Raw genomic sequence first — 22916 nt, forward strand, 5'->3', positions numbered from 1 at the left:
AAGCTTCAAAGTTCCACTTTTAAACAGATATTTCCTCACCTCAAAGGGTAAAAAAGAGCCAAAAAATTCAATTCTTTGATGTGTTATATCATTTCCCCAAGACATATATATATAATTTACTCCAAAGTAGATAATACTCAAATTAGGAAAGAATAATTTTTACAAATGAGAAACAATTTCTAAAAGCTCTCTGTGTAGATGCTTAGAATTATTGGTTTCACAATAAAAAAAGAAAACATTAGCTGAAAGCTTAAAGCTTGATTATAAGCTCTAAGGATAAGCCAAAGAAATTATAAAGTTGCATAATAATGAAATATTCTCTTCAAACAGCAAAAAATGACGCTTGTTCCATTTCAACAGTGGTTTAACTAAAACTAAGTACAGTATAGAGACCAAAAAGCCAGAGTTTTCACTTACAAGGAAGCTACTCAGCACTTAACATTCATACTAAGATCTTGGCAAACTAAGGTAAGTCATCACTGAGATTACATGTGAACAACCCAAACCAGCTAGGCTGTCACAAGGAGGAAATGTGAAAACTAAGAAGTCATATGAAAATCCAATGGAATGTCAGTCCAAATCCTCTACCTCTGCATGTGAAACTATGACTATGATTTTTTTGCTCCTCATTGAGGCCTGAACCCAAAAATAGCAGCCTGTTTATTAGGAATTAAAAATGAAGGACATGCCCTGGCCAGTTTGGCCCAGTGGATGGAGCGTTGACCTGCGGACTGGAGGATCCCGGGTTCGATTCCGGTCGGGGGCATGTGCCTTGGTTGTGGGCACATCCCCAATGAGGGGTGTGCAGGAGGCAGCTGATCGATGTTTCTCTCTCATCAATGTTTCTGACTCTCTCTCCCTCTCCCTTCCTCTCTGTAAAAAATCAATAAAATATATTTTTTTAAAAATGAAGGACAGGTATTGCTGAGGCTTCCCTTCTTAGACTACTCATTTTCTGCCAATCAACTTTTTAAAAAATATGATTTTATTGATTTTTAGAGAGAGGGGAAAAGAGAAAGATGGAAACATTGATCGCTGCCTCCTGCATACCCTCTGCTGGGGATCACTCCTTTTGTGGCCGAATAATATTCCATTGTATGTATATACATTTTGTTTATCCCTTCATCAGTTGTTGGATATTTGGGATGTTCACATTTTTTGGCAATTATAAATAATGCTTCTATGAACACTTACGCACAAGTTTTTGTGTGAATATGTTTTCATTTCTCTTGGATATATACCTAAGGAGTGAACTCACTGGGTCACATATGTGTAATGTTTTGAGGACCTGCCAGACTGTTTTCCAAATTGGCTGTACCGTTTTTGTGTTCTAATCAGCAATGTATGAAGGTTCCAATTTCTCCACCTGCTCATCAACACTTGGTATTACAGTGGAACCTAATTTCTTGAACTTAATTTATTCCGGAAGGCCATTCAAAAACCGAATCATTTTTCCCCATTAGAAATAATGTAAATTGAATTAAGCCATTCCAGACCCCCCAATGGTTCCCTATTTTAACCTTTCTTATATATAGTACATCTCCACTTACTGTTTAACCTATAAACACTTTAAAAACAAAAAGAACATGAAATGTAAATGAAAATTAACGAAAAGGAAATGAACCGTAAAAATTGAAAATTTAACAATAATTATAAGCAGCAACAAAAGCAAAAAAACATGAAAATATTCACAGCACAATATCCTGAAATTTTAACAGTGGTAAATTGATTCATATTCGTGCATTCTCTTTGTCTGTCACCTAAGAGGTGCGTGACTGATCATACAGGTATCAGCATAAAAGGGTTGTCAGTTGAGAAGTGAATTGTTTGAGATGGGAGATGTTCAAGAAATGAGGTTCCACTGTATTTGCCTTTTTTATTCTAGCTATCCTATTGGGTATAAAGTGAAATCTGCATTTCCTTAATGACGAATGATGTTGAGCATCTTTCCATGTGCTTTATTGGCCACTTGCGTATTTTCTTTGAAGAAATGTCTATTCAGATCCTTTACCCATTTTAAAATTGGATTGGTTATATTGTTGAGTTTCAGTTTTTATAAATATACTAGAGGCCCGGTACACAAAATTCGTGCATAGGGGTGGGGAGGGGGGGGTCCCCTCAGCCCAGCCTGCACCCTCTCCAATCTGGGACCCCTTGGGGGATGTCGGACTGCCAGAAACCGGCAGTCGGACATCCTTCTCACAATCCAGGACCACTGGCTCCTAATCACTACCTGTCTGCCTGCTTAATGCCCCTATAACTGCTCCTCTGCCTGCCTGATCGCCCCTAACTGCCTCTGCCTGCCTGCCTGGTCGCCCCCAACGTGCATATGGCCGGGGTCCCTCAGCCTGGCCTGTGCCCTCTCGCAGTCCAGGAGCCCTCAGGGGAGCGAGCCTAAGCCAGCAGTCAGACACCCTTAGCTCTGCTACGGAGGCGGGAGAGGCTCCCGCCACCGCTGTAGCGCTTGCCAGCCATGAGCCCAGCTCAGGGCTTCTGGCTGAGCAGCACTCCCCCTGTGGGAGTGCACTGACCACCAGGGGGCATCTCCTGCATTGAGCGTCTGCCCCCTGGTGATCAGTGTGCATCATAGCGACTAGTTGCACCACCATTTGGTCGATTTGCATATTAGCCTTTTATTATATAGGATGGGAGGGACTGACAGAGATCAGAGGGGAGGGAGATGGACAGAGACAAAAGTGTGGTGATGGCCAGAGGTGGAGGGGCTGGGTAGAGGAGGGTAAAGGGGGGGAAATGGGAGACATCTATAATAGTGTCAACAATAGAATAAAAACAACAATCATTTACCACTACACTACACACCTATTAGGAAAAAGATACATTATGAACTATGTATTTACTACTTTGATAAAATTAAAAAATTTAAAAAGAAAGAATTTTGTCCAGAAAGGAGTGTTGTTGAAATGTTTTTTATTTTTATTTTTTTATTTTTATGGTAAAGCTAAGGAAGCTTCAGAGCCCCTGTGAGGGCTGGATTTGTTCTGGGGGAGAGAGCAAGCAAGTTGCAACCAGCAGCATTTTGGATAACCTGCCTGAAATGATTTAAAAGAAAAAGGGGCAGATTCCCCAAGCCTACAGTTATTTGTAATTTATTTTCTTATTCTAAATAAAGTCATTTTTGAACCTTATTTAAAAAAAATCTCCCCCCTTAAAATTAGTCCTTCAGGTTCAGTAAACTTTAGGCCTCACAAAACCTGTGTTAGTCCCTGAAGGTTGGGGTCCCCAAAGGAGTTTGGATTCATTCATTATATTTATTTGCTCCTTTTAATTCTTGTTCTAGAGGGAGAGTGAGGACAGTTTTTTACTCAGTAATTTTTATAAGAATTGTATTGGAACCTGCTCCTCCTTTGGCTGTTTACGGGTTTACCTTACTGGGAACTCACAGAGACTTTAAGTCCTTTGAAGATAGGGACAGAGCTATATTGTGTTTCTATAATACAGGCACAAAGTTAATACAACTTTTATAAATATTTGTTAAAGAAACTGATACATTTCAGTGCTATGAGGCATTACTTTTCCTTCTGCTCCATCCCTTTGAGACTTTTGTGCAAAGCATAAGGCTGAGGGGATGAGCAGGTAGAGCGGAGTAAAGTTGCTTTTCCCAAACACTAGATCCCATACTTTGATTTTACATAGTAGATGCATTTCTGAATGACATTTTGAATTGGGTATATTAGATTTTGTTAATATCAACTCCCTTTACTCATAGAGATTATTTTTAATGATGTTTAAACATTTCGGACTGTGAGGTGCAAAATATTTTGCTTATTTCAAGAATCTTTGTGCATTCTTTCTGTAGTAAAGTGAATTATCAACATGGTAAGTCTATTTGGGGGCGTCTGCTTAAAATGGGGCACACCAGTACTAAATTCGGTTCTAACAACAACTAATTCGTACACCCCGTGTGGAGTTAGATGGCTGTTGTACATAACCATTTTTTTTTTTTGGTTCCTTTGCTCCCACAGCACCTGCTTCAACCAGAGGCAGTGTCTTGACACTCCATGACCTCTTTGTCATGGCGACCGCAGGGCATCTACTGCCTGAAGCTTCAGCAGTAAGCGGGGCGTTGACCTTCCCAAGATGGCGGAGACCATGACAAAGGGGCATAAGGGGCAGGGTCCCCTCGGCAGAGGCGGAGCAGGGAGGCACACGGGAGAGGCACACGGGAGAGCCGGCTGAACTAGACAGAGTTGCACCAACAGTTTCCCTCCTCAACCCCTCCCCTGCTGGTGGGCTGATGGCTGAGGGGAGCGGCTGCCACTGGCGAGGCGGGGTGCAGCTGGCAAGGGTAGGGAGCCTGAGGCACTGGTCCTGGCTGGGTGGGCGGGCACTTCTTCCCAGGGTTTTGGAGGGTATTGGGGGTAGAGACACGCCCCAGCCTCTGTGCTGGGATGGAGCTGGAAAGGAGGGAGGCTGCCCCCTCCCCCACTGCTGGGTGGGATGTTGTGGAGGAGGGGCTGTGGATCCCTAGCCCAGACCCACCCTCCCAGAGGCAGGTCGTGGGCTCAGGTGCTGCCGAGGCCGCTAGACCCTTGTGGGTGGGAAGGAGCGACTGGGCCTGCCCTGCAGGGAGTCCTGGCTCAGGTGTCTGAGCGGCGGGCAGGCAGCAGGTGGCAAGAGTAGATGGAGAAACTGGCCCCGGGCTGAATAGGTGAGGCGTGCAAAACTGCCCAGGCAGCGCCGGGGCCACGGAGTTGTGGCGGATAACAAAGCACTGGCATCTGAGGCTTCGATGCTGGCGCGGGGGTCTGAGAACCTGGCGGGGTGTGGGATGCGCCTCTTCTGCCTCCGCCTGGCATGGGGTCCGCTGCGCTGCCAGCAGGGGGAAGATAGGGGCTGGCCCAGCGCGAGCTGCTGGCCACCCACCACAGCTCGCTAGTCCCCTATGGGCTGGGGGAAGGTGACCAGTTGGTCCTTTGGTCATCCTGGTCGTGACAGACACTGCCTTTTTATATATATAGATTTTGGATAAATATGCCTTATCAGAAATTATGACCTGCAAAATTTCCCTCCCATACTGTGTCTTTTTGCTTTCTTAAAGATAGCAATTGCAGCACCTAGATTTTAAATTTTGATGGATTCTAATTTCTCTTCTTTCTTTTTCTTTTATTGCTTATACTTTGGGAGTTTTATTTAACTTTCTCAGGTAACAAGTTTTCTATCTGAGAAAGAAATGTGATAGTATTAACTAGTTTAGAAGCAAAGGAAAATTACTTAAGCACACCGAAGAGAACTTAAAAAATGAAATTTAATCCCCAGACTTCAAACACTTTCAAGTAAAGATTAGCTATTCTCAACTTTGAGGAATTTGTTTTAAGTAAAACCACTTTCGAAAGAGCATACAAATGCAGGTACACTATATAATACTGTGGAATGACAACTAGAATCAGAAAACCTAAATATGAGACTACTCTGGGAACCTCTATGAGCCTCTCACTAGATTTTTTTCTAAAGTAATTTACAACTTCTAACTCCACTCACCCAAACTATTATTGTGAAGCTTAAATGAGATAACATTTGTTTAAGTATTTGGCCTATCCTGTTTAGTATCAAGTACCATAGTTATTCATACTGGACAGGTCTAAATATAATAATGTAAATGGGATTTTTCATCACATGCACTTGGTCTTATACTTTACTAGAGGCCTGGTGCATGAATTCGTGCACCAGTGGGGTCCCTTGGCCTGGCCTGCAGGATCAGGCTGAAACCGGCTCTCCGACATCCCCCAAGGGGTCCTGGATTGTGATAGGGCGCAGGCCAGGGTGAGGGACCCCACTGGTGCACGATCGGGGTCAGGGAGGGATGTGGGAGGTTGGCCAGCCGGGGAGGGACCGCAGGAGGGCTCCAGGTGTCTCTGGCTCATCTCACTCAGTCCTGATCAGCTGGACCCCAGCAACAAGCTAACCTACCAGTCAGTGTGTCTGCCCCCTGGTGGTCAGTGCATGTCATAGCAAGCAGTTGAGCAGCATATCATTAGCATATTACACTTTGGTTGAACAACCAGATGACCAGACACTTAGCATATTAGGCTTTTATTATATAGGATAACATCTATCTGTTTATCTGTAAAGCAATCCTTATAATAGGGCCTTGCTTTGATTCTTATGGATTTAGCAAACTAAAAACAACATTTTTTTGTATGTTTTTATTGATTTTTAGAGAGAGGAAAGGAGAGGGAGAGAAAAACATCTATTGGCTGTCTCCTGAACACCCCTTACTGGGGATCGAGCCTGCAACCTGGGCATGTGCCCTGACATCAAACCGAACCAGTGACTTCATGGTATATCAGAGGACGGCTCAACCAACTGAGTCACACCAGCAAGAGCTACAAACACAATTCTTAAGAAATATCAGGAAAAAATAGGTTTTAAACACAAGATAATATATAACTTCACGTTTACTTGTCTTAAGCACAATCTACTTCTCTTACACAAATGTTTCCAAGTATGCTCATTTTTTCTAATTGCTAAATGTTTCATTTTTTTGTGAGTCTTGTGTAAAAAAATAATCAGTCTTATTCACTTATCTTCACTTTAAAAAAGGCTAGATGATGGTATACGGGGGGGGGGGGGGGGAAGCTATGTTGAGACAAAGTGGAATGAAAGAAAAATTATTATCCAACACTATGTGGTAAGATTTAATAAATTATTTTAGACAGGATTAAGCAGATACATTGGACATTAAAAATAAGCAAACTGGCTCTGGCCAGTATGCTTAATGATTAGAGCGTCAGCCCGTGAATCATAGGGTCAAGGGTTTGATTCCCGGTAAAGGGCACGTACTTCAGTTGTGGGCTTGATCACTGGGCGCATACAGGAGGCAACCACCAATGTGTCTGTCTGTCTGTCTGTCTGTCTCTCTCTCTCCCACCGCCCCCCCTGCTTTCCTCCCTTCCTCTTCCCTTCTCTCTCTAAAAATCAGTGAGAAAAAAGTCGTCGGGTGAGGATTAAAAAAATATAACAAAATAAGCAAATTGTACCCATCTTTACAAGTATGATCCAGTAGAAAGACAGACACATGCATATACACACAATCATCCTTAGTATTATCTTAAAGAGCAATACCTAGTTGTACTAATATTATACCCCAAAATACCCAGATGGAGTGATTCAGTTGGTTGAGCATCATCCTGTGCACAGAAGGGTTGCCAGTCTGATTCCTGGTCAGGGCACATACCTGGGTTGCTAGTTTAGACTGCCAGTTAGGGCACAGTTGGGGCACAAACAGAAGGCAACTGATCAATGTTTCTCTCTCTCTCCCTTCCTCTTTATGCATGTTCTCAGGTGAGGATTAAAAGAAAAAAAAATACACAGATGGGGTGAAAGATAGATAGGAAGGGGTCAGAATAAATTACACAGACACTGTCTGGCAAAAGAGGTTCAAAATGTAATGAACAATACAGAAGATGATGGGATATACATAGAACTGCATCTTTCATGGACAAGTAAGGGTAAACACTACCTCTTTCCTAAAGCAAAATTATCCTTCACCCAAAATAACCTTAGGAGAGGTAATTCATCAGTTCTCAAGTTCCCAGAGGCAAGTTATTGTACTCTTTTACTCTATTATTCCTTCTAAATACTTACTATCATCTCCAACAGGACCTGCTGAACACTGTGCTGGGGGGTCCCGTGCCAGGTCATTCAATTCCTTAAGAAAGGAGAAAGAAGAAATGTATTCAACATAAATCTGTTACCCATTAATACAATTTTTCACTATTACAATATTCTCTGTCTCACCAGTACAGCTCTTTTGGAAGCACTCCTTCAGAGTCAGAGTGGGGTGGATAGGTTAAAGTATTTTAGATTCTTAAGTACACATGTATGTTTTAAATAATGGATCATTTTTGCTTACAGTTCAGTATGTAAATATAAGGTAAACATGATTATGTGACTAGAGTCACAAAACTATAAGGTTACATTTAAAGCTCTTGAAATCATAAATATTCCAAATTATATGAGACCATCTAACAAGATATTGATGTTTTCAGATGATATCTACTACCAGGGTTACAAAGATCGTAGAACAAAACTTAAAAAAGGATACATTAAAAACGCTGGCTGAATAAGACCTGTCATAAAGTTTTATAATCAGAGACGTCTATCTGTTGTAATGTTCTACAACCAGATGCTAGCTTCTTGGCTATATATATATATATATATATATATATATATATATATATATATATATATATAATAGGCTAATTTGCTAAGTGTCCCTCCGACCGTCTGACCAGTCGTTATGATGCGCACTGACCACCAGTGGGGCAGACGCTCAATGCAGGAGCTGCTGTGACATGCACTGGCCATTTACAAAGAAATGGCACCACAGACCTGCCATGCTGACAAAGCAACACTCAGCTTCCCCAAGTGGGATACAGGCCCCACCACCACCCCTGAGCAACAGCCCACCAAATCGCAGCCAACGCTGCCAAGACCCCATGGCGCAAAATGCAGCCCACAGCCCAGCCCAGCCCAGCGCAGAAATGGTGGCTATGGGCAACGGGTAATGACGTCACTTAGCAACACCCGGCTTCCTCTCCCTAGCGACTAGCCTCCTTGGATATTCTTCAGCCCAGGAATACGACTTGCTTTATAGCCAAGTGCAAACATTTTACACTTTAACAAAATGTCTGTGAAGTGTTTTCACGTTCCTCATCTCATTTGATCCTCACAGAAGTCCTGGAGTAGGTAGATAGGAGACTCGATAGAATCCTATTTTCTTTTCATTAGCCAGAAAACGGAGATTTAGAAATTTTAAAAACTTGACCCGACTGAAAAGAAATGGTGGAACTTGAAAATGACTTCAGGTTTTCTCACTGGGCAGAATATAGTCAAACACTGCTACAGTTATATATTTCACCCTTTGTTCTCCCTGTGTGATCTGCAATAATAATCTGCTTCATGTTGATATTTACTGCTGTGTTGCTGACAACTACCTGAAAGAGAAGTTGGGGTGCTTCACTGGGCTGGAAAAAGTTTAGCTAAATCAGAGAGCAGGTCTAATTAAACAAGTTTATCTATATGCTAGAGGCCTAGTGCACAAATTCGTGCACAGGTAGGGTCCCTCGGCCTGGCCGGCAATCAGGACCCATTGGGACCACCTAGTCCCTATCGGAGTGATCAGGGCCAGCCGGCCGGGGGGACCGCGGAAGGTTGGCTATGGGAGCACACTGACCACCAGGGTGCAGCCCCTGCATTGAGCGTCTGCCCCCTGGTGGTCAGTGTGCATCATAGCAACCGGTCGACTGTTCGTTCGGTCACTTTGGCTTTTATATATATAGATATAAAGCTCTCACTGGTGCCAATCTCACACATGTGTTTTCATCTGTCATTGTCGATCGTGAATTTGGTTGACACTTCCATTATAGAAAAAAGGCGAATAGTGATATTAAAATATTTCTTCTAATTAATATCCTTTCAATGTGCACGAATTCGTACACCGGGCCTCTAGGCCTATATAATAAAAGGCTAATATGCATATCGACCAAATAGCAGAACGACTGGTGGCAATGACATGCACTGACCACCAGGGGGCAGACGCTCAACGCAGGAGCTGCCCCCTGGTGATCAGTGTGCTCCCACAGGGGGAGCGCTGCTCAGCCAGAAGCCCTGAGTCGGGCTCACGGCTGGTGAGCGCAGCAGCGGTGGCAGAAGCCTCTCCCGCCTCCACGGCAGGGCTAAGGATGTCCAACTGCCAAGTTAGGCCCGCTTTGGGGAGCAGGCCTAAGCCATCAGTCGGACATCCCCCAAAGGCTTCCAGACTGCAAGAGGGTGCAGGCCGGGCTGAAGGAACCCCACCCACCCAAATGCACAAATCTTGTGCACCGAGCCTCTAGTTTTAACATAAGAGCCCACAAACTTGAGATTTTTTTACTGTGTGGAGATGCCTAAAAAAATTCAACGCAGGAAATCATACTGTATTCCCTTTCCCTTTGGCTTGGTATTTGAGGTAAAATCAAGCTCTGGGGAAGGACTAGTTTAGATTTTATTTTTACAATATAACAGTAAAATTCAATATTTTTAAGTACAATAAAAACTAGTTAGAATCTTAGTTAACAAAGGTATGACTTTAATATTCCAAGTACAGTGGGGCCTTGACTTACGAGTGTCCCGACTAACGAGTTTTTTGAGATACAAGCCGTCTCTCGGCCGATTTTTTGCTTTGAGTTGCAAGCTAAAATTCAGGTTACGAGCCAGCTTCAGATACTCCACCGCTAGTTGGCTCAGCGAACGTCACAGTGAACGCCACAACATCAGCCCAGCATCACGTGTCTCACTCGTTCACTTTTTGATTTGACATATGAGTAATTTGAGTTACGAGCTCCGTCACGGAACGAATTAAACTCGTAAGTCAAGGCCCCACTGTATTATATACTTTTCCATTTGTAGTACCATAGTTATGTTAGCCCTTTCTGTTAACTTATTCAACCAAGTCATTTTGGTACATTAAATTATTCTGTTTTATCCTATCTGTAAGCTTGAGTACAAAGCATAAAAGTATAGAAATAAAATTTGTCTTTTTAAAATGCTGAGATTGAGATAAAGATTTAACAATAATTACTTTCTCAAGTATCTCAATTTTTGGATTTTGTAACTCTCTACAACAAAGATTCCATACCCAACTCAAGAAAAAAGTAACCTATATACAATGCCCATCCCCAAATGTTTGTAAAAAATGTCAGAACAACCAAGAATGCTTGCCTGATTTAAAACACAACAACTCTTTTTTCCCCCCCTAATATAGCAATAGATTGCTACTAAAATATAATTTGGCTGTGGCTGGTGTGGCTCAGTTGGTTGGAGCAATGTCCCATACTCTGAAAGGTTACGGGTTCCATTCCTGTTCAGGTCATGTAAGGAAAACAACCAAACCATGTTCTTTCTCACATCGATGTTTCTCTTCCTCCCTTCCCCCTAAAATCAATGAGCATATCCCCAGGTGAGGATTGAAACAAAAAATTGAACTGAACAAGCTATGCTGATGTCCTACCATGTTCATTAAATAAAATTTTACTTGTGACTTACCCTTAATATTTTGTTACAAATTAAGTCACTTTTTTCCATGCTGAATGACATCAAGGTTTAACAATGAGAGCTAAATTTATTTAAGATGAATATAAAATTCATTAGTCCATTTCATGAGCTAATATATAACTTAAAAAACCTAACCCAAACTTAGGCTAATACATTTAACACACTCATTCAACACTTCCTTGGTTCAAGGCACAGATATGGATGAATCTCACAAGCACTCTGCTAAGTGAAAGTGGTCAGACATAAAAAGACTACAGTCTGAAAAAGAAAAGACTATGTTCTGTATGATTCCATTGATACGATATTCAAGAAAAGGCAAATTTATATTGACAGAAAACATCAATAATAGTTCATGGGGAGGGGGGGAGGGAGGGAGTTGGAGAGATTGACTATAAAGAACAATGAAAATGTGGGAAGTTATATCATGACTTTAGTAGAGATTGCACAATTATATATATATTTTATCAAAACTCAAACTGATATTTATAATTGTTGAATTTTATTGTATGTAATATACATTTCAAAGCTGTTTATTTTTTAAAAACATATATCCATCCATCTTTGCATATGCATAAAATATTTCTGAAGAATATGCAAGAAACTATTAACAGTATTTGCCTTCAAGAAGGAAGCCTGCTTTGGAGGGGTAAGAATAGGAACTGTATAGTCCTTTTATACCTTCTAAATTCGATAACAAGTGTATTTATTTCCTATTTGAAAAATAAATGTCCAGTTCCTAACTGTAAATTTGGATTAAAATAACTATTAAAAGTTGTAACTGCCCAGCTGGTGTGGCTCAGTGGTTGAGCATCAACCTATGTACCAGGAGGTCACAGTTTGATTCCAGATCAGAACACATGCCCTGGTTGATCCCCAGTAGGAGGCATGCAGGAGGCAGCCAATCGAGGATTCTCTCTCATCATTGATGTTTCTCTTTCTCTCTCTCTTTTTCTCTCTCCCTTCCTCTTTGAAATTAAAGAAAAAATTTTTTTAAAAATAGGAGATTCCCACTTTATGAGCCTTTAAAATAAATAAAATAAAATATGTAAATGTCCAATACTTTTACCAGCTACACATAAGGATAATTATAGCCATAGGGGCTCTATATTTTTATGACTCCTTTTTAAAATATATTTCTTTATTGATTTCAGGGAGGTAGGGAGAAGGAGAGAGAGATAGAAACATCAATGATGAGAGAGAATCATTGATCGGCTGCTTCCTGAAAGCCCCCTACTGGGAATGGAGCCCGCAACATAGGCATGTGCCCTTGACCAGAATCAAATCTGGGACCCTTCCCACTGAGCCAAGCCGGCTAGGGCTATTTTTATGACTTTTGAAGTACAATTCCTTTAGAGTTAGAATTCCTAGAAATATAAATTTTGGTACAACAGTACATACAGGAAGAACCATTGAAAGTACCTCAGACTTCCAGGCAAAGTGACAAACATTACTTTTACTCTTTCCCAAAATCCTACTATAATAAGAGGAAACAGAAAAAAAAATTTTAAGGCTTAACCCACAAGTACAAAGAATGAGCGAGATAACAGCAGCAACACTTTTGGAAGCTACAAAGGAGACTAGTAAGTGACAGTGACTCAGCAGTCACAAGAAGGTGAATCCTAATTAATGGGAAAAACTCAAGAAGGAACCAAATTTAATTTACAAAGGCTCAGAAGTTGATTGTTTGAAAGACTGTTTAAGTAGACAATGATACAATCAGCAGTATCTGCAAAATGTGGGACAGTATACAGGATAAGGGACCTGTTTTATTCAACAATAAAAACAGTGTATGAAAAGCCCTGGCTCAGTTGTTTTTTCATGGTCGCATCCTCCATGCACTGAAAGGTTGCTGGCTTGGGATTCCCAGTCCAGGAACAAGCCCAGGTTGCAGGCTCTATCCCCAGTAGGGGGAGTGCAGTGGGCAGCTAATGGATGTTTTGCTATCATATTGATGTTTCTCTTAAAAAAAAAAAAGTGATCCAGATCCACTGGCTCAGTTGGTTGAGCGTTGTCATGTACACCACCAAAAGGTTATCAGTTTGATTCTCAGTCAGGGCACATACCTGGATTGTGGGTTTGGTCCCCAATTACAGAAGGCAACGGATCAATATTTCTCTCTCACATCAATGTGTTTCTCTCTCTCTCTCTCTCTCTCTCTCTCAGAATGTCCTCAAATGAGGATTAAAAGATTGAAAAAAGCATATGAAAAAAGAAGGAAAGCTATATATTAGCAAAGACTTAAAAGATATCAACCAATTAGTTGACTTTGTTTATATATTGATTCAAACCAATCAAATATAAAAAAATCAAATTTGAAAGAAAAATTTTTTAACTGATTGGACATTTATATCAGGAAATTATTGCTCATATTATAGATATAATCATTGCATTGTGTGTATAATTTTTTAGAGTCCTTATCTCTGGGTTTCTCAATCTGGTACTACAGACATTTGGGGCCAGATAATTCTGGTTTTTGGGAGCTCTCCTATACACTGTAGGATGTTTAGCAGCATCCTAGCCACTATCTTCTAAATGCCAGTAGCCTTCCAGCTGTGAAAACCAAAAATGTCTACAAACAATGCCAAATGTCACCTGGTGGGCAAACTTGTCCCTAGTTGAGAACCACTGGCTTATCTCTCTTAGTAATACATTCTGAATTATTTACAGATAAAACCATATGACATTTGGTTGGCTTCAAAATAATCCAGTGAGGGTAGAAGAGATAATCAAGAATTAACACAAAATAAGGGATTATGGGGCACATAGAAATCTGTTATGGAACACTCAATGTTCGATTGTGCTTGAAAATTTTATTGCAGTTTATTGGACATCTATTTTATGTATTTTCCTATAGTGTGTTATGTTTGTAATAAGGAAAATATAAAGGAAAAAGTTAATTACAAATTCTCATATCCTGTAGTTGGTTGTTTAAAAACTTTAGAAAACATTTTGGCAGTATCTTACAAAAAAATGAAAAGGCTCACACTCTAGAACCAAACAATTTTACTGACTATAAACAGAAACACCCATGTGCACTAAGAGACATGTATGGGGAATATTTGAAGCTTAAGTGTTTGCAGCAAAATCTTGGAAACAAATATCTATCATAAGGGAAGAATTTTTAAAAAATGTATTGTTGGTATATTTGTGTTCCATGAAAATGCATGTTATATGAAATGTATACAGACAATCCCTGGCTTATAATGGTTCCACTTACAATTTTTTGACTTTACAATGGTGGGAAAGTGATACACATTCATTAGAAACCGTACTCTGAATTTTGATCTTTTCCTTGGGCTAGCAACATGTGGTATGATACTCTCATGACACTGGGCAGTGGCAGTGAGCCACAGCTCCCAGTCAGCCACATGATCATGAGGGTAAATAACCAATATTCTACAATGTACTATGTTGCTATCATTTTCTAAATATTGTGTTTTGGGTTTTCACATCCCATCATGTCTAAAAACATCCATCTGTGTCTCCTGCTTCTGGTGAAAAGAGGAAGGCAATTACTCTTGAGATTAAACTCAAGATAACTGCCCAACTATAGGCTAACTTAAGTGTTCTAAGCAAGTATAAGACAGACTAGGCTAAGTAAGTTATGATGTTCAGTAGGCTAGGTGACTTGCATGCATTTTTGACAGGACATTTTCAACTCACAATGGGTTTATTGGAAAGAAATTCCATTGTAAATTGAGGAGAATCTGCACATTTCCTTAACATCTATGTAAATTTTGACAACATTCAAAACAACACTATACGTTGCTTATGGATAAAAATCTTAAAACTTTAAAATGTACAACTAATAAAATGATGTCTAGATCACTTCTCTGACTCTGGACTCCTCCAGTGAATGCCCTCCCCACCCAAGCAACAGGCTGGAGGGTTTGTTCTCTGGAGAGGATAAAACAGGTCTTAGAACTAAGAGACACTAACAAGGGCATGGAAGATGTATGAAAAACAGGAAGGTTAAGTGAACGTTTCCATACATACTTTGTTCATAGTGGTTCTGAGAACACTGTAAGCCTAGCCTATACCTTCCAGGCAGGAGATTAGATGATCCTCAAGAAAACTTGACCAACATAAGATAAAGAGCTATACAATTTACTGGCATTTGTGGTTCATCTGGAGAAATAGCCAGGCCAGTAAACCATAAATTGAATCCCACAGTTGCCAAACCTTACCCCCATATGCTCAGACCTTTTAATCAGTTTGTTATGCCCTACTCTTAGAGAATCAGCCATATGATTCATCTTCAACACCTTCAAAAACCAAAACAATGTAGAGGAAAAAAGCAGAAGGAAACAAAGACCATACAGGAAGAAGAAAATGTCAAAACAAACAACAAAAAACTATCATAAATACCCTTAAAGGTAAGAAAAGCTATTGCTCCTATGAAATAAGAATAAAATCCTTAAAACAAATAAACATATTCTGGGAATGAGAAAGTGTTTCAGAAAATAGATAAAAGACTTGCAGTATTATTTACAATAACCAAGATATAGAAGCAACCCAAATGCCCATCAATAGACAAGTGGATAAAAAAGCTGTGGTACATATACAATGGAGTATTACTTGTCCTTAAAAAAAAGAATGAAATCTTACATTTGTAACAACATGGATGGACCTATAGTGTATTATGTTAAGTGAAATAAATCAGACAGAGAAGGATAAATATCACATGATTTCACTTACAGGTGGAGTCTAAAGAGCAAAATAAGCAAACAAAGAACACAGAAACTGACTCATAAATACAGAGATCAGACTGATGGCTGCCAGAGGGGAGAGGGAGCTGGGGGGCTGGATGAAAAAGGTGAAGAGATTAAGTACAGATTGGCAGTCATAAAACAGTCATGGGGATGTAAATACAGCGTAGGGAATATAGTCAATAATATTGCTATAACTGTACAGTGCCAGGTGGGTGTTTAAAATATCAGGGAGCTCTAGCCAGTTGGCTCAGTGGATAGAGCATCAACCCATGGACTGAAGGGTCCTGGATTCAATTCCAGTCAAGGGCACATACCTTGGTTGCAGGCTGGATCCCCAGCTCTAGTCGAGGCACATATGGGAGGCAACCAATCGATGTGTCTCTCTCACATTGATGTTTCTTTCTCTCTGTCTCACCCCTTCCCTTCCACTGTCTCTAAAAATAAATGGAAAAATATCTTTGGGTAAGGATTAACAAAAATAAAATAAAATATCAGGGAGACCACTTTGTAAAGTATATGACTGTCTACTCACTGAAACTAATACAAAATAATATTGAATGTAAACTGTAATTGAAAAATAAAATAAAATAAAAAGGAAGTAGATAAAAGACAAAGATGGAAAGTAGAAATGAAAATATAGGAAGACTAGTCCAAATCCATGCAATGTCCATAAAAATTCCAACTGTGTTTTTTTTTTTTTCTGTTTTATTTTACAGAAATGGCAAGCTGATCCTTAAGTTCATATGCGAATGCAAGGGACCCAAACACAAAACAATTTTGGGAAAGAACAAAGTTGGAAGACACACAGTTCCTGATTTCAAAACTTAATATAAATTACAGTATTCAAGACAGTATGGTACTAGTGTAAGAACAGATATATAGATCAACAAAAAAGAATTAAGAGTCCAGAAATAAAACCATACATCAATGACCAATTGGTTTTTGACACAGCTGCCAAAACAATTCAGTGGGAGAAAGAGTAGTCTTTTCAACAAATGGTGCTAGGAGAACTAATCCATACAAACGATGAATTGAGACTTCTCCTACCTCACACCATCTACGAAACTTAACGTAAAATAGATAAAAGACCACCATTTCACACCCGTAGAGATAGTTACTATAAAAACAAAAAAACAAAAACAAAATAATAACTGTGGGTGAGGATGTAGAAAAACTGGAACCCTTGTGCACATTTAATGAAAATGTAAAATGGTACAGCTACTGTGGAAAACAGTATTGGCAGTTCCTCAAAAAATTAAAAATAGAATTACCATATGATCTAGCAATTCTACTTTTAAGTATATACCCCAAGAGAAGGGTCTAAAAGAGAATTTGCACACCCATGTTCATAGCAGTATAATTCAGAATACCTAAAAAGTGTAAGCAATCCAGCCCTGGCCAGTGTTGCTCAGTGAACCAAAAGGTCTTAGGTTCAATTCCTGGTCAAGGGCACATACCTGGGTTGTAGGTTTGATTCCCAGTTCCAGTCACTTCCCTTCCACTCTCTCTAAAAATCAATGAAAAAAAATATCCTTGACTGAGGATTAACATATATATAATAATAAAAGTGTAATATGCTAATTAGACCAGACAGCCGGATGTCCTTCTGGACGAAGCCGGGGGACTGTGAGGGCAGGGCCCCTTGCATGAATTTTGTGCATCGGGCCTCTAGTAAATAAATAAATAAAAATGTAAGCAATCCAAGTGTCCAACAGTAGATAAATGGATAGGCAAAATGGGGTATATACATAAAATGGAATACTATTTAGCCTTAAAAAATGGATGAGTGAACTAAGTCAGTCACAAATGGATAAATACTATATGATTACACTTATAAGAAATCTAGTCAAAATAGAAAAAGTTGATTGGTGGTTGCAAGGGGCTGAGAGGAGAGAGGATGGGGAGTTATTGTTTAATGGGTATACAGTTTCAGTTGTGAAAGATAAGAGAGTTCCCAAGATGGATGGTGATAATGGTTGCAGAACAATATGAATGTACTTATTACCACTGAATTGTATGGTAGCCTTGGCTGCGTAGCTCAGTTGGTTAGAGTTGTCCTGATAACACCAAAGTTTTGGGTTCGATCCCTGGTCAGAGCACATACAAGAATCTACCAGTGAATGCATGAATAAGTGGAACAACAAGTTGATGTCTGTCTGTCTCTCTCCCTAAAATCAATAAGTAAAAATATTGTTAATATGATAAATTTTGTATATCCATAAAGCAAGTGAAAAGGCAACCCACAAAATGAGAAAAACACTTTGCAAATTACATATCTGATCATGTTTTAGTATCCAGAATGTATAAGAAATTCTTACAGCTCAATAAAAAGGCAACCCAACTTAAAAATGGGCAAAGGATACACATTTCTCCAAAGAGGATATACTACTATATGGCCAATGAGCATATGAAGAGATGCTCAACATCATTTAGTCATTAGAAAAATGCAAACCATAATCACAATGATGTAACACTTGAGATGTACTAGGAAAGCTATCACCAAAATAATAAAGTAACAAGCACTGGTGAGGATGTAGAGAAACTGGAAACCTCAAAAATTGTTGGTGGGAATGTTATATAGTACAGCCAGTTTGGTTCTCAAAAAGTTAAACAGAATGACCACACAATTCAGCAATTCTACTTGTAGGCATATATCCAAGAGGAATGAAAACACATGCTCACAAAATTTTTGAAAAATAAGTTCATAGTATTTTTTAATAGTTACAAAGTGGAAACAACCCAAATGCACATCAGATCATAAATGGAAGAATAAAATGTGTTGTATTTATACAATGGAATATTATTATTCAGCTATCAAAAGGCATTACATACTAATACATACTACAACTTGGCTAAATCTTGAAAACACTGAACAAAAGCAGCCAGACACAAAAGGTCTCATATTGTATAATGCAATTTATATGAGATGTCCAGAACAGGTGAATCCCAATTAATGGGGGGAAGGGGTGGGGATCAGTCCACAAAGTCCAACATCCAAAAATAGTTTTTAAAAAAGGGAGAACAGCCGAAACCGGTTTGGCTCAGTGGATAGAGCGTCGGCCTGCGGACTGAAGGGTCCCAGGTTCGATTCCGGTCAAGGGCATGTACCAGGGTTGCAGGCACATCCCCAGTGGGAGATGTGCAGGAGGCAGCTGATCGATGTTTCTCTCTCATCGATGTTTCTAACTCTCTATCTCTCTCCCTTCCTCTCTGTAAAAAATCAATAAAAATATATTAAAAAAAAAAAAGGGAGAACAGAGAAAATGAAGTTAATGAAACCATGGGGGGAGGGGAGAAATGATTCAAGAAAAGATCTCAAAACTTCAGAACATACATTTATGGCTCAAAAAAGATCAACTGAATACCCCCCAAAATAAATAAAAATTGACCTACACCACCACACATCATGAAATTTTACAACATCGAGGACAAAGAAAACCTATAAGCTTTCAGAAATGAAACTGTTCACATATATATAGGATCAGGAACTAGAATGGTTTTGGATTGAACAGCAATACTGGAAACTAGAAGACAAGGAAAACACTGACTACAAAATAAAAAACAATGCCACCACTACTGGTGGTCCTATCTCAGGCTCTAAGATTAGAGAGATCAAGTTATGTTCATGGTGCAGCCTAAGAAACTAATAGCTGGCTCCTTTCCAAATGCCAATAAGCATTGCTAGCTTCAAGTTGTTCCTCAAAGTCTGAACAATTTTCTTAACCTTCTATCAATGGAATACTATTTATTTGTATGTGACCTCATACAATTTAATTTCCACATCAAGTTATAGATTCAATAAAGAATGAAAATAACACACATATACTGAAAAAATAAAAAGGTACTGCATAAGTATGTTTTGGGATTGCCACTGAAGTCAAACAGATTTTATTTATTAGAGGTTTGTCCTATATGATAGAAATAAAGGTCATAACTATTTCTCTCTTGAAAAGAAATTCAAATTTCTGTCTTAAGTCAATTTAATCAGTCTTATAGCAATTCACAATTTTAAAAAGAGCCTACAAACATATACAATATACTCCTGGTAAGATCAATAATTTAAAAGTTTTTATTATTTGTTATTCACAAAAGTGAAGCACAATGATTAAATATAAAAATAACCTTTCGGCCCTAGCCGGCTTGGCTCAGTGGATAGAGCATCAGCTTGCGGACTGAAGGGTCCCAGGTTCGATTCCGGGCCAAGGGCACATGCCTGGGTTGCGGGCTCGATCCCCAGTGGGGAATGTGCAGGAGGCAGCCAATCAATGATTCTCTCTCATCATTGATGTATCTCTCTCTCCTTCTCCCTTCCTCTCTGAAATCAATAAAGAAATATATTTAATAAAATAAAATAACCTTTTGATGGACAGGAATCTGGCCTATTACTAAACGAAGTGAATGATATATTATTGTCTTAATGCAATAGGTAAAGTAGGGGAGGTTCTAAAAGTAATTCCCCATCACTTACAACAATGCACCCTTATCAAAACATAAATATTTCTAAATATGCAAAGATGTCAAGCTCATTAATTATCAAGAGAAGCCATCGCTCCTGACTAAACTTTAACACTTTAAGCTAAATTAGGTAGGTCTGAATCTTAAGCTGGAGCAGAAAGTACATAGGTATTGGCCATATCAGTATCCAAAATCTTTTTTTAAAAAATATTTTTATTGATTTCAGAGAGGAAGGGAGAGGGAGAGATAGAAACATCAATGATGAGAGAGAATCATTGATCGACTGCCTCCTGCACGCCCCCCACTGGGGATTGAGCCTGCAACCTGGGCATGTGCCCTAACCAGGAATCGAACCATGACCTTCTGGTTCATAGGTCGATGCTCAACTACTGAGCCATGCTGGCTGGGCTAAAACCTTTTTTATACATAAAATATTTTATAATGAAAGATAAATTTTGGGACTCCAGATATTTTTAGGAGACTACTGATTACTAAAGTTAGCAAAAATTGTCTCAGAATAATAATACTAAACTAAAATTATGGTCTTAGTTTTCTCCAAGAATGGGCTATAGAAAATGCTATGTTCCCTAGCTTGGAAAAGTACTATGTGGTCACCATCACTGGGTTGAACTTCTGTTTTAAATTATGTTCTACATGACTAACACTACTGTTTTAAATAGTTTTTAATCTAATTATTTAGGTCAAATAAATCATGTATTTTACTTAGTTTTCTAAAAATGGTGTCTGGCCAGAGTGGCTCAGTTGGTTGAGCTTGTCCTGTGCACTGAAAGGTTGCGGGATCGATTCCCAGTCTGGGCACGTACAGAAGGCAACTGATAGATGTTTCTCTTTCACAATGATGTTTTTATCTTACTCTCCCTTCCTCTCTCTAAGCATGTTCTCAAGTGAAGATTAAAACAAACAAAAAAAAGCACTGGTTGGTTTGGCACAGTGGTTAGAGCATCAGCCCTCTGACTGAAGAGTCAAGGGTTCGATTCCCCAAGGCATGTACACCTAGGTTGCAGGCTCAATGCCAGGCCCAGGTCAGGGTGCAAACGGGAGGCAATCAATTGATGTGTCTCTCTCACATCAACGTTTCTCTCCCTCCTCCCTCCCCTCCACTCTCTCTAAAAAAAAAAGAAAAAAAAAAGAAAAGAAAAATCAATGAAGAGAATATTCTCAGGTGAGGATTAAAAAAAAAATGGTGAGGACATCCACAGAGGGATGGGCATGACCCAGTACAGGATGTCCAAGTCAGGACAGAGTTAAAAAGGGCATCTGCGGAGAGCAAGAATGGTATCTATGCAGGTGAGCCACAGCAATGGGAGGTTGATTATATATAGGGGAACTGATCAAATGAGTTAATAAATATATTAAGAACTACAGAAGACAGGTTTCTCACTGTCAGAAAAGGAATACCAATACTGAAAAGAAGAATTATAGGACGAGTCCTATCGCATTGAACTGTAGCCCCAGGCAACTCTGAGCCAGAACCACCTAAGACATTCTCAGATTCCTGATCTTCAGAAATTATGTGATAATAAGTGCTTATTATTTTAAAAGCTAAATTCTGGGTACTTTCCTATGCAGGATTAGATAAAAAAAAAATACAAACAGGCTAAGTACATGTCTCCTAATAAATCACTTATTCACTATGAAGGGAAAAGGAATGCTGGTAGATATCACCTTAGTTAAGAGATGGCAGTAAAAATTCCCAGTAATGGGTCAAAGTAAAACTGCATACCCCCTGACAGAATCCAACCAAGATCATACACCACTTGATAGGATACAAAGAATGGGATACAGCACTGCTACTGTGATATTCCTTCGAAAGATATATGGCTTAAATCTGATCATGAGAAAATATCAGACAAACCCAAGCTGAGGGACATTCTCCAAAATAACAAATATTATAAGACATTGCTTTTACAATTCCATGGAGTTGTGTATTTGTTTTTGTTTTTCTTTTCTTTTTTGGTTGGGGTGGTGGCAATGAAGTGAAATGCTAAACAGACAATATTGATACCTAAGATTTCAAGATTCCACCAATTCCATGGGTTGACATTACTGGACTATCATTTCTAAAAGTATCAAGGTCACGAAGCCAAGGAAAAACTAAGGGAATGAAAGACACTAAAGACAGATAACTAAATGCAAGGTAACTCTAGACTGGATCCTTTCCTATACATATAGGACATTATTGGCACAACTGGCAAAACTTGAAGGGGGTCTGGGAATGAGATAGTAGTGAGATCTCAATGGAAATTTCCTAATTTTGATGACTGTATTGTGATTGTGTAGCATAATGTCACTGTTTGTAAGAAATACGCATTAAAGTATTTGGGCTAGATGAGGCATCATGTTGACAATTTACTCTAAAATGGTTAAAGAAAAAATATTCTAAGTATTGTATTTGTAAGTTTTGTAGGTTTGAAACTGTTTCAAAATTTTAGAAAATTAGCCCAACCAGTATGGCTGTGGTTGAGCGTCAAACTATGAACCAGGAGGTCACGGTTTGATTCCCAGTCAGGGTACATGTCCAGGTTGTGGTTAGAGAATATACTGGATTGAATGGTCCCCAAAAAGATATGTGGCACATCTTAATTCCTGGGAAATGTGAAGGTTACCTTATTTGGAAAAAAAGGGTCTTTTGTAGATATAATTAAATTAAAGATTTTTTTAAAATTTACTTAC

General features: G+C 39.3%; 1 protein-coding gene across 2 annotated transcripts in view; it reads right to left on the reverse strand.

The window, feature by feature from the left end:
• UBE2D2 (ubiquitin conjugating enzyme E2 D2) overlaps positions 1 to 22916 on the reverse strand; it is a 46043-nt gene that overhangs the window by 11123 nt on the left and 12004 nt on the right. The window contains exons 2-3 of one of the 2 annotated variants that reach the window (XM_023752083.1): positions 17225 to 17274; positions 7606 to 7669 (exon numbers count right to left, since the gene is read on the reverse strand). In XM_023752083.1, coding sequence (XP_023607851.1) covers position 7606 — 1 coding nt within the window. In that variant the 5' untranslated portion in view covers positions 7607 to 7669; positions 17225 to 17274. The remainder of the gene's footprint in view (positions 1 to 7605; positions 7670 to 17224; positions 17275 to 22916) is intronic. The other variant, XM_006086508.3, reaches the window with a different exon arrangement.

The sequence above is a fragment of the Myotis lucifugus genome, unplaced genomic scaffold (genome assembly GCF_000147115.1).
Source record: "Myotis lucifugus unplaced genomic scaffold, Myoluc2.0 scaffold_28, whole genome shotgun sequence".
Taxonomy (NCBI): domain Eukaryota; kingdom Metazoa; phylum Chordata; class Mammalia; order Chiroptera; family Vespertilionidae; genus Myotis; species Myotis lucifugus.